Consider the following 15,132-nt stretch of genomic DNA (forward strand, 5'->3'; position numbering starts at 1 on the left):
CACTTGGATGTGCTTCTTGTGATTTCTTCAATATAAAATCTTTGTGTTTTGAGGGTTGTCAATGCACTCATCAAGGGAGAGATTGAGAAACCAAGTAGAAATATGCTTTGATTTGCGTATCATGAGTCATTGACAACAATGGATTTGAGATGATTTTGGTTGGCATGAGCTTATTTGTGCGTGATCTTATTTATAGCTAACCAAAGTTGAAAAGAATTGGAGTTTGTATCGTTGTCTCGGTGCAGAAAGCTTACACTCACCAGATAGTCCGGTGTGAGGGTTTTTGATCTTATCGAATAGTCCGGTGTATGGCAAATGTGAGCAATGGAGCTTTTCAGCGCAGAGGCAGAGAATTTTTTTTCACCGCAAGGTCCGTGTGGGTGAGAATGAGCACCAGACTAATTTTCCAGAGAAGGTTGAAAATGGGATGTCTGCAAAAATGGTCTCACTGGATGGTCTAGTGTGTGCAATGTTGAGCACCGGAGGCTTCATCGGACAAAGATTTCCAGAGAGGTTGAAAACTAAGTTCCAGTGATGATATACTCACCGGATAGTCTGGTGATGGGCATGTGAACACCGGAGAGTACCACCGGAGCCTTTTAGTTTTGAGACAAATGTTGAGGTGTTTACTGGATTATCTGGTGTTGGGATTTTATGATCACTAGACTAATTTTTTCAGAGAGAAATGTAAACCGGGTTTCAGTGGACTTATATTCACCGGATGGTCCGGTGTTGTACTGGTGTGAATGCTAGACCATCCGGTATTCATATTTTTGTTACGTCTGATCTTTTTCAACTTGATTTTGATTTGGACTAACATGTGATGTTATATGGTTCTAGAGATGCATGTTTGCTGGTCTCATAGTGTGCAGGTGATGGATGCAACTTGGCGGTCGATGGTGGGTGATTGGAGCTAAGCAGGGTGCTTAGTGCTGGACGATCAAGGAGGGCAGATGGAGTCAAGGATGATCCTAACGGTACATGTGGAGGTCAAGCAAGGCAAGAGATGAAAGTTGATGAAGACGACGTGTTGACAAAGTCAAGCGAAAGGGATGTCAATGCAAGTGATAAGGCAGCCTGAGGGATCAGGAGCAGGAGAGACTTGTCGGTAGTCAAGATCGCAAGATGGGGGATACACATCATCATCAGAGCGCTTGTTTTAGGTGGAAGCAAGTGACGGTTAGTCACGCTTTGAGAAGCGTGCTAGGATTTCGCAGTTTGGCCTCAAAACCGTAGGAGGACTAGAGGTCCATGTGGCATCATCACAAAGCTTACTTCGATGCGAAGCTAAGTCGTGAAGGCGCCACATTCGTTCGATGGATGGAGGATAAAATAGACCAAAATACTTTCGGTAGTAGGTAAGAGTGTACTACAAGAGAGGGGTATTTTGGGAACAGCCAAGGAAACTTAGTAATCAAGTTTTCTAAGCTATAAATAGAGGGGTATGGCTGGTTGGGATGAGCTCCTTTGAGCCACCCATATGAGAGCTTTACACTAGAATTTTAGAGGAGAGGGAGATAAGTGCTTAGTCTATGTAATAGGTGAGAGTTTTGCGAGATAAATATTTGTAATCTGGCTAAAATAGGACTGACCTCTTTGAGTAATAAAGTTTAAGTTTTTGCATATGCTTGAATTCTCGTCATTCTAGTTTCTTTCTATTGGTTCCCTTGCAAGTTTGCAAGTTCTTGGTGTTTTATTGTTGATTTTCGTTTGTCTTTTTGAGCTAAAATTTCAACACTCTAGGAAGTTATTTTTCTTGATGCTAGAGACGTAGAATTCACATACATATACATATGTGATGGGGTTTTGAATTCCCTTGCTTCTATACCATCATCTTAGAGAGTTTACTTGCCCGGTGATCTTGTCTCTATTTCGTTCATTTTCAAAGTTGTGAGCTTTTGGGCATAATGACACATGAAATGGTTTTGAATGAAACCTACAGTTCATATTCCATCCGTGGAGTCATGTTGTCTTAAAATTTTTTTATCTTGCTTTGTCTCTCTGAGTATTTTGCGTTTGCTCAAGGTTTGAGGTGCGTTGGGTGATTAAAATAGGAGAAGCCTATCTAATTCATAAGAAATTTTTGAGGTGCCTATTCACCCTCCTCTAATCGTCACTTTCAGTCCTACATAGGGATATGCTAAAAATATCTACCTAACAAATAGAAATTCTATCTCTCAACAAAGAAAACTAATCATCATGATCTCCAGATGTCCTGGTGCGGCTTGGTGAAGTTTGGAGTTGCAAGACATAGACGATGGTGCTCTTGAGGTAGCAAAGAATACACTTGAGAAAATTGGCATGCATCTCGCGTGGACCATGCATATGAAGACAAGCATGTTGGCGTAGGCGGATGTGTAAACGTCAAGTACTGAAGGGCGCTAACAATTTCGGCTGAGGGAAGCTACCAGTGCGTGCAAGTATGTCCTCAATGTATGATGTCGGGAGAGGAAAAGGCTGGAGGCAGTGCGCTAAACAGAGACACCGAGGAAGAGGTTCGGATCACCGAGGTCCTTCTATGAGAATTCACGGTTAAGCTAACTAATAACTTGGTGAAGTAATACTGGCGAGGAGGAGGTGAGGACGATGCCATCGACGTACAACAAGAGGTAGATGGTGTCTATGCCATGCCGGTAGATGAAAATGGAGGGTTCCACGTTGGATACCGAAAACCCCAAGGACACAAGATAGGTCGAAAAAAACGACTGAACTAGGCCATGGAACTTGCTTGAGGCCGTACTGGGAGCGGTTGAGGCGATAGACGTGCAAGCCACGTGTTGGGTCGATAATGCCAAGGGTTGTTGGCAGTAGACCATCTCGGTGAGCATGTCGTTGAGGAAGACGTTGTTGATGTCGAGCTGATGCACTGGCCAGTCGATGGTGAGGACGATATCATCGGGTCAACATCGGGTCACTGAGAGAAGCGACCATGACGAGAAATTTATAATTATTTATTATATATTTTTATCAATATGATATATCCATATTGGGTATCTACCGTACACGTGTCCTTAATCCGTTTCAGTAGGTACCGTAACCGCCATGGGTAAATAAGGCATGTGATGAAATATTTGGTGTATAATCATATCCGATACGGAGATTATTCCCGTATTTGAAAAGAATCTCCTAGATACTAAGAAGAGTTACAATACAGAAATACCATGCTCGGAAAAATCCAAGTATGATATAGCTGCCTCACTCTGACTATAAAAGAATGGGGAAGGCTTTACATCCAGAACACGCGCCTTCTATCCCAACAGAAGCTAAGAAGACACTAATCGACATCTAAGATAAGCCTAGTCAGGTAATAACCATATACACCTAGTAAAGATCTACGGCATAATTAGATTTATCTAGCTAGAGCTTTCATGACCTAAAACACTAAGATTTCATCTCAATCCTTAGTACTAGATCTTGAGATGAATCAATGCAAGACAAAACGGAGGTGCATGAGGAGAGCCTTGTTTGCTGCAGGAAGCTGCTGAGGACATTTTTCAAAAGAGCTCCCCTAGCGTCAACTGTGTCATTTTCAGATCCACGGCGGATCCCGGAGAATACTCGTGATTCAATTTGGGTCGCGGATGAGAAGTACCACCAGCCGTCCGATGGCTTTGTACGGATAATATTAGAAATGAGAGTAGATTCTCATACTATCTTTTCGTATTTCGTTTGGATGTCGAGACGGGGTAGAGAAGTATAATACTTTCTGAAGGGCCCTGTGATTCCATCATATATGCTGTGCACCCAGGCAGGAGCAGCCCTGGTCCGTTCACGAACAAACGTCGCCACCGCCGCCCGGCCGGACGGCCGCCGTCTGCTCGCCGTGGACGGCCGCCGGTGAACTGAAGCAGTACGTGCCCTATACTGTATCTTTCCAAGGACAGGTCGCTCTTCTTCTCATCAGAGACTCGTTTGTTTTTTTTTCCCCTTAGAACATGGGAACATTCATAAGTAAACCAAATCATATAAATTTCACTGAAACAGTACAACACATGCACACATACTTGTAGCTTGAAAACCTCCACGTTTTCCTTTCCCAATCACAAGTCCAAATGGTAGCCTGAATGATTGTGATCAGGACACACACATAACAATCCACTGGTTTCACAAGCCACAGTAGTAAGAAGCCAAGCTGTGACATAATCTTGAGCCATTGCATCAAATGGCTTCTTATTTACTAGTAGTAGTCCATGCATAGGCAGGCATGTGTGTGTACATGCCGCCCTCTTCAGCAGTTGCAGGGGCTGCACTTGCAGCCGGAGCCGCAGCTACAGCCATGCCCGGCCTCACCGGACTCGGTGGCCTTCTCGGACGCTTTGACGCTCCTGCGAAAAGCAGTAGAACAGATTAAAATGAAATTATAATGTGTTTTTGTTGTGTCAAGTGTAGTTTGGTACTTTTTGGGTGAAAAAGTCATGGTGAAAATCTGTACCCCTTCTCAGGCGAAACACCAAGGACCATGGGTCCTGTGGTGCTGGTGTTCTTCTCTGCCAAGCCATGGTACATAACGCTGTGCCCAGAAAAAAAAAAATGAACAGAGTTGAAAGGTTTCAGTTTTTGCTGGACCAATAAATGGAAGAAAAATGAGCATACTGTTGCGGCGCTCTCTATATATAATTGTGTTTGAGCAAATTTTCATACTATAGCTTGATGAATTGAAACATGTATGATCAAAGATATAACCATCAGTAGCAGGTATACCCGCAGCCGCAGCTCCCGCAGTAGCAGCTTCCACCACAGCAAGACATCTTCAAGCTTGTAGTAGTTCTTGTTACCTCAAGTGCTTCTCTGCAGACCTAAGATGCAACTGTACATTGGCTCCACTCTTAATGTGTTTCAATCCAATTGGTTGATTGGAACATGGTTCTGTAAATAATTATATGCGAATGTTGTTCATTTATGCAGAGAAAAATTCCACATAATCATGTGAGTGCCAAACGGATAATCCAGCCGTAAGCATAAGCATTTGTTCACTCTATGAATGATGTTCTTTGGAGACTCTGATGCCATATTTTAATTTCAGTCTTGAAGCCAACGAATGATATTGTGAGGCATCCTTTTCATAGTAGCAGTGATAATATTTCAGAGTTTTTTGGGGATGGAGAATTTTTTATCTTGTGATGAACTTACTTAAGGGGGCCATCTAGAGAGGAGAGTGGCCATATTTTGTTGCGCTTTGAAATAGTTTGATCTGACAAAATAACTATGCAAGCTGGATTTTGTCCTGAATCGAGTTCAAAAGTTTATCGTGTTCCGATTTTTATTTTACATCTAATTGTTACTCAAAGCGATGAAGTACTGCACAGATTGAATTTGAATTAAGCACTTGTATTAATTTGATTAAAATAGATGAATTATTGCACAAATTGACTTTGAATTTGTTCTATACTGATTCAGTTTGAACTTAGCTATTCGACAGATGGCTCCAGTTGGTTTCATGACGTATTCTTATGGTTTAATTTAAACGCAAAGAAACAGAAAGAAGACTGCTTTCAATTTTAGCGTTGCTTCCAGAGTTTCCTGTATAAATAGTGACATCAAATTCAAAAAAGTTTTGCTACTGATCAAAATTTGAGCAGATGTTGTTCTGTGCTTTTTGAGAATCGTTGTGTGGAAATTATACAACTAGCAAGTTTCTAGATTTCCAGTTTTGTGATAAGAATCTCATTTCTACCAGATTAGGTTCAATATGAGTTTGTGGGCTCTTTTACGGGATATTCTTCATGACCTGTCCTCGAATGAGAAAAAAACATCATTTTCTCGCAAGGAAAAAAGGCCTTAATGATTGAATTCAAAACAAGCTAACATAAATATGGTCGCTTTCAGTTTGAAGTTTCCACGGCAGCTTGTATTTTAGAAGATGTGGTTTGCAATTGGTCCAAGTTTGGACAGATTTTGTCCAAACTTGGGTGTACTTTTCCATACGTCACATTGAGGAAACATCAAAAGCAAGAACACCATGTTGAATTCTTGTGATAAGGGCCTCGTTTCTATCAAATCAAAATAGATATGTTTTTTTACAAAATAGTTCCTTGTCCCTTATGGAACTAGTAATCAGAAACTTAGGGTGTAGTTTCTGGTAAAGCAAAACAATGGTTGCTATCAGTTCTGCAGACAAAAAGAATTCATAAAGTTTCAGACATATTTCATCAAAGTTAGGAGTGCTCTTTCAGAAATCACAAGAAGAAACAGCGAACACAGCAATATAATTCTATTCTCGTGACAAAAGCCTTGTTTGTATCAGACTAGAGCATGAAACATAGATTGATTCAAACAAAAGTTTGAGTTCGTTGCAGTCTCCGGAGCAATATGGAATTTAAAATGTGCTTTTCAACTGAATTCAAGTACACGCAGACAAAGCTCTAGTTGCTTTCAGTTCAACGTTGCTTCCACGGCTTGTACAGTTATGGACGAAAACTTCAAACCGAGTTTCAAAAATTTAATTTCGCCAAAAAATGTCTTTTTTAAAAAACAAAAACAAAATTTACGGTTACATGAAGGTATTCCGTGGTGTTTGGTTCTGGTGTCCAGCCGTAGGATTTGCTAAGAGCTAGTTTCCAATCATCTAACGAGGGCGTTCATTCACTAGTGCTGAATTATTCAAACAACCGCATTGATTCAAGTAAAAAATTCGGAAGTGAGATTAGTTGCATTTGAAATTTTAACATAGAACCATCAAGTTGAGTCATCTGCGCAGTATACGGAGTTAGAAATTTATTACGTCGCAAAAAGAAAGAGGTGGAAACATGTTGAAGAAGAGAAGACGAATAAATACTGTAAAAAAAATAAGGCACGCCCACCGTGGGGCTCGAACCCACGACCACAAGGTTAAGAGCCTTGCGCTCTACCGACTGAGCTAGACGGGCTTTGTGCTAGAAAGACTACAAAACTCATTGTATCTTATAACAGGCTAAATCTTTCTTAACAAAAACATAACCGTAATGATCCCATTTACGAAACTAATTTCTCTGATTTATTGTACCCATCCACGAGACATCACAGGACAAAAACATAACCGTAATGATCCTGGAGCATCTTGCGGTCTGCACCCTCCTCTCCAGTTTTTCCAGACACTGAACCTGAACCTCAGAGTACCTCTACAACATGTCAAATTGCAGAAAGTTTTGCCTAAAAGGAAGCGCCTTCGCACGCAAAAGCATCCCTCTGAAGCCACAATGATCCTTTGAAAGTCAAGAAAACTGCGAGTACAGATTCATATACAAGATTTGATGAGGTCCATCAAAAGGATGTGCACGTTCACACATATAAAACAGAATAGTGTTTTTCGCTTTCAAAAACGTGCATTTCAAGGATTCATGAACCTGACAAACACCAGAATTTTAGGAGAGTCACGAGTTAGATATGTACCAGTACTGACTATTAAGAACTCATGAAAGTTTGGTTACAATTAATAGGTGTATGATACAAGTAGAAATCAAGCAGATCTGCCTGTCAAATGTTACATTCAGCCCTCTGCTACCTATTTCCTGTCTATTCTCTACTTTCTGTCCTAACAATATCTAAACATTGCTAACATCTACTGCATCTGACAGTTGCCAGAATGGCAATTCTGGTAAAATGATCTTCACAGTAAGTGTAGATGGTTAAGTGCTAGACCAGTTATCCATCTATCAGGTACCATTCTTCTGGAGCACGTTACTGTTCAGCCTTATGCGCTAACAAATTACTGCAAAGCTCAATCTGCCGAAGAAAATTAGCTCATAATAGTCATTCATCAATTGACTCTAACACTATCTGAATAACAACATCATCCAAAAAGTCTTCCACCATCAGATCCTCCAAGTCCAACGCGGCATACTCGGCGTCATATACCAGGTTCATCCAATTGTCTTTCATCATAAGATCATGTGCCACTATGTCCTCCACCGTCTGGCCTTGCTTCCATTGCAGGCTCAGATAGCAGCTCACCTTTGCCCACACCTCCTCAAGGACATGAGACCCCATGGGAATCGGTCTGGTTCGTAAATCGAAGCGTGAATGCCATGAGCCAATGACTAGGGAAGAGTCATATATGTCCAGTAGGACTTCATTGATAAGATCAAAAAGGAGCATATGCCTGACAATATTGTGTGGGTCATCCTTTACCATGCCGAGTTCCTGGCATGAGCATTCTGCTTCCTCAAAGATCACAGGGCTGACTGGCTGATTGGATGCATACCAGTCGACCTCGCCGCAGCTGAATCCTGATTTCTTGAGTATGCCCTTGACATACTGGAAATCAGCCTCATTCTTGTCGCTGACATAAATGTGCAACGGTTCCGCGGCATCTTGTTCGGCAAATTCATGTATAAAGTGGAATTCTGAATCCAAAGCATCAGTACTTAAGGGCTGCCCTGGCTTGACTAACCACTCTTCATCCTCGAGATCAACACCCTTGGCACCTGATAGTTGTGATGTCTTGACCAACCACTCTTCATCCTCTTGATCAGTAGCGTTGACAACACCTGAGCGCTTTAGTGGTGTGACCAGCCACTCTTCATCCTTGAAATTGGCTGCATATGCTCCTGGGGGCTGTGGTGGCTTGACTAGCCAGTCCTCATCCCCAAGTTGCATGTTTTCGAATGTCGGCTCCGAATCTAAAATTGTGTAAGAAAGGAATACTGTTACAAGGGTCGAACATATATATTTGTACAATAAAAAGCATACAAGTAATGCTTTTAGAGTTTCAGCATGCTACTGTAAATACAGTTAGTAAAGTAAAAAACTGCACTTCTGATCGTAAAAGAAGAGATGCTTGGCTAACGCATTATTATTATAAAACAACTGATGCTTCATAGTTTCGAGGCAGCATCTCTAACTTCTAGCTTTCCTAGTTACCCTCATCCTCATTTTTATGTTTATAGTCTGACTTGCCAAGTTGCCATGGTGCAATGCGATGGTCTGCAGTAATTATGACAGAAAAATAAATAATGGACGATCGAGTAGTCATCTGTATCACTTTCTAATCTGTGTGTAAATTTTAATTTTTCAGTAATGAAGGAAATAGGAAACTAATGATCAGCCATGCACTATTAGTCGTCAAGGGCACACCTCGTCTGCTTCTAGACGCCAAACATAAAAGTGACAAGTGAGAAGTGAACAATGTTTCATTACTACGTAGCAAATCGGATAGTAGTTCACCTACTACTGTATGAATGCTTGGAGCACTGAACTCTGTAAGTAATACAGGGATATTTTCAGCAGTTATTTAAGAGAAAAATGACCTAGAGTTCTGAAATAGTGAAATATATGTATGCATCATGAGTATAATGACCATTATGGAGGTTATGCACATGAAGAATTAATTTTAAAAAATATAATAAAACTATGAAAAGAGAAACAAAAAAGGAGCACTAAAGTCTTTTTTTCTTGTCGAGGTAACACCATTATAGTGCAAGCTCAGTTTTATAGTAGCTATTCTGTGTCTGATTGGAAGAAAACATCACAAACATTTTACTACTGATTTTCGCATTGTATAGTAAAACTGAAGGTTCAATATACTTCACCTGCTATAGAACGCTCTGTAAAACTGCCAGTGCGATCTTGGAAGAAAGAACGATCGAAAGAAGGTAAACTATTGATGCGGCGGTGGGAGAAAGATTGACCAAAAGAAGATAAACTTGGACTTCGAAGGATGCTACGGAAATCCTCTTCCAAGGAGCCTACAAAAGCAGCTTCTGCCAAAAAAAAAAAAAAGTTATAACAACTTTTAGTATTTCGAAGAAAGTTTCTCTTAACCTAAACTTTCGTTTGCCCTCTTACCTTCATAATTTAGTTCATGGTGAATATCTCCTGATCTTTCTGTGACATCATCAGGATAGAAATTTCCTTCTGAATAGATAACAAAGGAATTAGTTCGGCGTGAAGAAAAGCGATCAGATTCCACATTGTAAGTCTTGGGCCCAATCCGATAATCTAAAACTTCAGCTGGGACCTCTTGGTGAGGTGAACATAACCGCATCTCTGGAAGAGAAGTTATTCTTTTGAAACCCGTTGGTGGCTTCTTATCTTTTAAGCTCACGCTGCCTTCCATCGTTATACTTAATCTTTCTGGAGAAACCTTCGAGTCCCTCGAGATTGACTCATACAGTGTTGAATACTTGTCTACTGATTCTGCAATAGAATATGATCTTCGTATTTGTTTCTCCTCCTGGACAAACTTCTCTGTGGAGGGGCTCCTGGTAAGTGCAGACATTTTTTGGCCATATGGCAGTTTGTGGAAAACTCCATCTTTGGTAATCCGAGCAAGCTCTTTCCGGTTCTCCTTTACAACATCTTTGATCTTCCTACTGATAGCTTTAAAACGACTTGAAGTGGTTCCAGTTTTCTTCAAGCTTCTTGATTCTGCAAGAGAAACTGCTGAACCATCAACACCGGTAGGCATTCTTGTACTGATGACTTTTGTGGCATCTAGGTCTGAATTAGGCCTTGAGGGTGACCTTTGGATTTCTGACCTCCTGTTTTTCTCACTGTCACTCCGATCAAATATAGGGTTACGTTTCCCTGATGATCCCCCCGGTCTTGGAAATGATTCCAATTTGTTCAGTGGTACAACACCACTGGAGGAAGCTTCTTTCCCTTGCTGTTCAGGTGTAACTAGCAATGAAGGATCATGGAGAATCTTGAGAAATAGTTCCCTGTGTGCATTAAACAGTTCAAGGAAATCCATGAACTCCTGTGAGTGATGAGTTGCAGCATCACGGATTTTCTGCTTGGAGGCCTCATTTTCGCCAGTAAGATCCCTAGGTGCAATCTCACAGGGTGCCTCCAAATCTATGCTATCTTTGCCACCAAGGCTTCCACAAGCCTTGCACGGCTCTTGGTTAATGGGATGTTGCAGGCTCTCGTGTGACAATGGTGGTTCACTGTGACAAGAACCCATCTCACTGGAGCTCGAGTTGTTCATTGTATGGTAATGGGCAGCCAACTCGTCAGGAGCCACATAATCAAAGCATTTTGAGTGATGGATTGATCTGGAGCGCAACAGACGTGATGAGGATGGGGAGCTGCTCTTCTTTTGATCTTTCCTGGGTGTTTTCTTCTTGAACATGAGTGTCCTCCATATGAACATGCGAACCTTTGCCGTTGGAGAAACATTGTTAGTTTCCTTCTGCAAATGAACAACACAAATAGAGTTTGAAAAAGATGGTAGAGGTGCGTTAACACTTAACTACTTAACAGAAGACTACACTAATAACTCAAAATATATATGACAAAAATGTTCTTGTCATTTAGGATCGGCAAGTCGAAAATCATCACAACGGGCTGCAACTCTGCAAAATTCTCAGAGATAGCGAACATGACAATTTTGAGTCATCATTATAGTTTTTTTTGGCTCTGCTATTATCTCAACAATAAGGTAGGATTCATCGGTCCATTTCCAGTAGTTCTATGAGGCTTCTGCCTTAAAAGAGAAATGCAGTTTGTGGCACCTACCGGAATAGTCTCATCTTTTTCACCGCGATTTTTGGGCTTTGGAACTTTCACTCCTACAATAGATGTATCAAAAATTGTAAACACATTGCAACTTTTTATGACCAAATAAGGAGACATGTCTATCTCAATGAACCCTTGCTGCAATCAGCTAAACAGCAAAGCAAAATCAGACCAAGATCCAATTTGAAACCAGGGAAAAAGCATGTGAAATCTTTCACTTTTGAATTGGCAATCCTGTAAACATAATAAAAGATTCACCAAACTGCAAAATTGCAGTTAGAAATATGTAAAACCTTACTGAGGGTATTGTTATTTCCTTCGCTGTGCTTTCGGTAGGCAATCATCTTCGGCATTTGCAACCGTTGGTTGAGGGCAAGGAAGTTGAACAAGCCTTCCAGGCAGCCTGGGCTCTTTGTGTCGAACCGCTTGCTCTCGGCCATTGTTCCTGCAAAAGCTGACATCAGCATAGAAGAAGTTAGAATCAAAACACCCTAAAGGCAGTCTCAAAATATTGAGATACCCAGATTCCCATTTCCAACTCATAAAAGGTTCAATACTAAAGATGCTACTGGTATCCATCTTTCTCAGAAGTGAGATGCATCAATCAAATGCTAATTTTTCTTTAACAAAGAAAGACTATCTATGCTCTAGTTTCTATGTAAATCAAATAAAAAAGTTTGACCCAAGTTCCTTGTAGGGCACATGTTCCATTTGAGGTGATTGTGTGTTATTTTCTTTACGCGCAAAAGCTGTAAACTTTTGGCGTTTATATTTGATATACAACAGTTCATTTAGGGGGAGATGGTAAATCTGTTACCACAAAATCACTGCGTTTAAAGAAAATACAGAGAAGTATTTTTTAGGGAAAAACACGAAGAAATGTGAATACTAATTTACCAGAAGAAAATTCAGACAAACACGAACACAACACAACCATAAACTGCAGCTAAAAGAGAACATGCCTAAATCTTGCCATGCGTAAATGCGTTTGTGTCATGCATGGCTTTCTTTTTTCTCATTTCTTTTTTGAGATAATCTCTTACATCGCAATTTCATACCCCTGCCGTTGAAATCGAATGGCAAGTTTCTACTGAAGATCACAGCCCATGAAATTGCAATTTGCCAAGGATCACACAAGTTTAGGATCGAATAAAATTGAAATAATAGCAATGCCCTAACTACCGAGGCTAAATCCGAATCCAAAAACCGCATAGCAAGGAAAAGATTGATGTGATTCTTTCTATTTTTTAAAAAAAACAAGGATTGAAAGCGAGAGATCATACCAGGGAAGAAGGGAAAGATTGCTCTTTTCGTTAGACGTGCAGGCGGAGAAGGGAAAGAAAAGGGGAATGGAGCTCCTCGCCTCCATGGGCTAATGGCTATCTCCTCCCTTCCGTTTCTCTCTCCTCCCCTAGCGAAACAAACTAAACTGAGCCTTGTTAGTGCGAGGCAGAGAGGAACGCGCTCCTCCTCCTCCTCCTCCTCTCTCTCTCTCTCTTCTCCCTCCCGTCACTAGTAACAAGAAAACCCTTTTAACAAACTTAGTTTTCCTCTAAGATTAACATGCGCACATACTGTTGCAGGTTGCCCCTCGTAACACAGATGTTGCTAACCACGTTAGGTAGTAGAATAGGTCTGTTGCTTGTCCGAAGAAACCAATATTATAGCTATACGTCTGTCTCTATATGTATTTAGTATAAATTGGATGTACATACGTACTCGCACACAATCACGTGGCTACGATCTTAACACAACATTTAAACTAGATTAGAAGCTTAACTTCTCATAGCATGTTCTCTCTTAGCCATCACAAGCTACTGAAGACTACCACGTAATCCTTGGTCTTGCTCGCAGGGTTGTTGCTTAGCTCTCTATATATGATAATTATTAGAATAGTTTGGGAATTTAGATAGGACAATTACTTTCCTATTCAGTTGTGTATAATGGAAAATATCGTGGGCTGAGTATTGATCATATTTTCGGTTTAAATAATTAATAGGGTGCAAAAATAATTTAGGCATGAGTTTTTTTACCATCCTTTGAGAAGTACCAAGAGATACCACTGATTATAACTTAAGATGACTTAAATGCTGGTACCTCCGGTATCAAACTCGAAGTTATAATTTTGATACCCCTTGTTACCCTTCTTGTAACTGTAAAAAAAGCTCCTTATCCACAACAACGCATTGACATTCAACGAGTGTAAAAAAAAAGAGAGAGAGAGCTTCGAATCCTTCGATGCCATGTTATGTGATGGATGTATTCTCCTGCTCCGTAGGATTACCGAAAATACAACAATTGTCGTCAAGGGGGAAAAACATTGATTAACGCCTGAAATGGCGTAAACCCGGTTGCTTTAGTCGACGGCGACGTAGAGGTGGGCCGGCAGCCTGGTCTCGGCAACGGCGACGAACGGCAGCTTCCGGCGCACCGACAGCCCAACGAACTCCCCCATGCGCACGTCCTCGGGCGCCACCCCGTCCGGCAGCCGCCACCAGAAAATCCAGAACCCGTGCACCAGGTTCGCCGCGGCCTCCTTCATCGCGAGGTTGTATGCCGGGCACAACCGCTCAAGCCGGAACGCGTCGGGCCACGACGCCGGGTCGCGCGCCACGGCCCACACGTTCACCAGCACGCGCGTGCCCGTAGGGACCGAGGGACGTCACTAGCCGCCGACCCTCGTGTCCTCGCGGACGTGGTGCGGGACCAGGAGCGGGCCCACCGGGTGCAGCCGCATCGTCTCCTTCACCACGGCGTCCGCATAGGGGAGCTCCGGAAGGTCGCGCTCCGAGACCCAGCGCCCGCGGCGCACCACGTCCTCGGCTAGCTGCAGCAGCACGTCCACCAGGGTGTGCAGGATGCCCCTGTAGCCGTAGGAGACGATAGCGCCGGCGGCCATGGACGGGCGGTCGGCGAGGGTGAGATCGTGGGTCTTGAGGACTAGCCGCGCGACATCCGCGGAGGAGGCAACCTCGGCGTGGAAGGAGCCGAGCAGGAGGTGCATGAGCGGGCCGTGGCGCGACACGAGCGCGGCTGGTGCGCGGTGCGGCGGGAGCGCGCCCGCCAGCAAACCGAGGCTGCCGAACACCGGCCACCCCCGCGGGCTTGGTGGGAGGTTCAGCGCCTTCCGCCGACGGCGCAGCGAGAGGACGGATCTAAGCACGACGACGACGAAGGTGACCACCAATGCCACAGCCACGGATATTGTCACTGTGAGCTCCATCACTGGAAATCAATGCCGGATCAAAAAAAAAAAAAGTAGGACTCTCACTCTTGTTCTTCCTCTCCCCTCCTCTGTTTCTATTTTCTTCCTCCCCTCATATTTTTTTTTCTCTTTCATGCCTAAAACTTAAAAAAGAGACTTAGAGGCTCTGAGGACACCTAGGATAGAGCTGTCACTGCCATAGGTCTACTTTGAAGGTGGCTAAAAATATCGGTACTACAAAAGAAAAACATACATCAACAGCTCAACGGATCGAAGAAAAAAAAATAAAAACAATATCTTCTTTTCCTTAAGTTCCGATCCACCCTAGTGCTTCCTTCTCCATTTCCAACCTCCTACTCATCTCGAGTCTAATGATTCTTTCTAGTCCTTAGTGTTAAGAGTTTATCTCGGCCTAGCGTCAAAATTCTAACCACATGCTGAGTCCTAAGGAGGCACGATTGCCTCACCTATGCGCTTTGATCGGAAGCGAA

At 42.4% G+C, this 15,132-nt stretch overlaps 2 protein-coding genes and 1 non-coding gene across 4 annotated transcripts; all 3 read right to left on the reverse strand.

Annotated features, from left to right (window-relative positions):
- Positions 1 to 6,793: 6,793 nt before the first annotated feature.
- On the reverse strand, positions 6,794 to 6,866 carry TRNAK-CUU (transfer RNA lysine (anticodon CUU)). The gene has a single exon. It is a non-coding gene; the product is annotated as a tRNA-Lys (tRNA).
- A 505-nt stretch (positions 6,867 to 7,371) lies between these two features.
- LOC133904297 (uncharacterized) lies at positions 7,372 to 13,026 on the reverse strand. 2 transcript variants are annotated; one of them, XM_062345762.1, is made up of 6 exons: positions 12,720 to 13,026; positions 11,735 to 11,881; positions 11,437 to 11,489; positions 9,763 to 11,110; positions 9,507 to 9,677; positions 7,372 to 8,597 (listed from the first exon to the last, which is right to left on the reverse strand). In XM_062345762.1, exons 2-6 carry the CDS (start codon positions 11,874 to 11,876, stop codon positions 7,729 to 7,731), a joined length of 2,583 nt encoding a protein of 860 aa, XP_062201746.1. In that variant the 5' UTR covers positions 11,877 to 11,881; positions 12,720 to 13,026; the 3' UTR covers positions 7,372 to 7,728. The 2 variants fall into 2 exon arrangements, with proteins under 2 accessions (XP_062201746.1, XP_062201745.1); XM_062345761.1 differs by having other exon boundaries at positions 11,735 to 11,890; positions 12,720 to 13,025.
- Positions 13,027 to 13,716: 690 nt separating this feature from the next.
- Positions 13,717 to 14,790, reverse strand: LOC133904574 (trimethyltridecatetraene synthase-like). Its single transcript, XM_062346058.1, is given in 1 exon segment — positions 13,717 to 14,790. A coding segment is annotated over 1 exon segment (867 nt). The 5' UTR covers positions 14,660 to 14,790; the 3' UTR covers positions 13,717 to 13,792.
- Between the last annotated feature and the right edge of the window lie 342 nt (positions 14,791 to 15,132).

This window comes from Phragmites australis, chromosome 22, assembly GCF_958298935.1.
Source record: "Phragmites australis chromosome 22, lpPhrAust1.1, whole genome shotgun sequence".
NCBI lineage: Eukaryota > Viridiplantae > Streptophyta > Magnoliopsida > Poales > Poaceae > Phragmites > Phragmites australis.

Bases quoted from the DNA above. Each gene is read 5' to 3' on its own strand.
- LOC133904297 (XM_062345762.1), bottom strand. From the start codon at position 11,876: ATGGCCGAGAGCAAGCGGTTCGACACAAAGAGCCCAGGCTGCCTGGAA. The intron at 9,678-9,762 runs GTAAGAGGGCAA...TTTTTTTGGCAG, and splicing joins CCATGAACTAAATTATGAAG to AAGCTGCTTTTGTAGGCTCC. The intron at 8,598-9,506 runs GTGAAGTATATT...ACACAATTTTAG, and splicing joins TACAGAGCGTTCTATAGCAG to ATTCGGAGCCGACATTCGAA.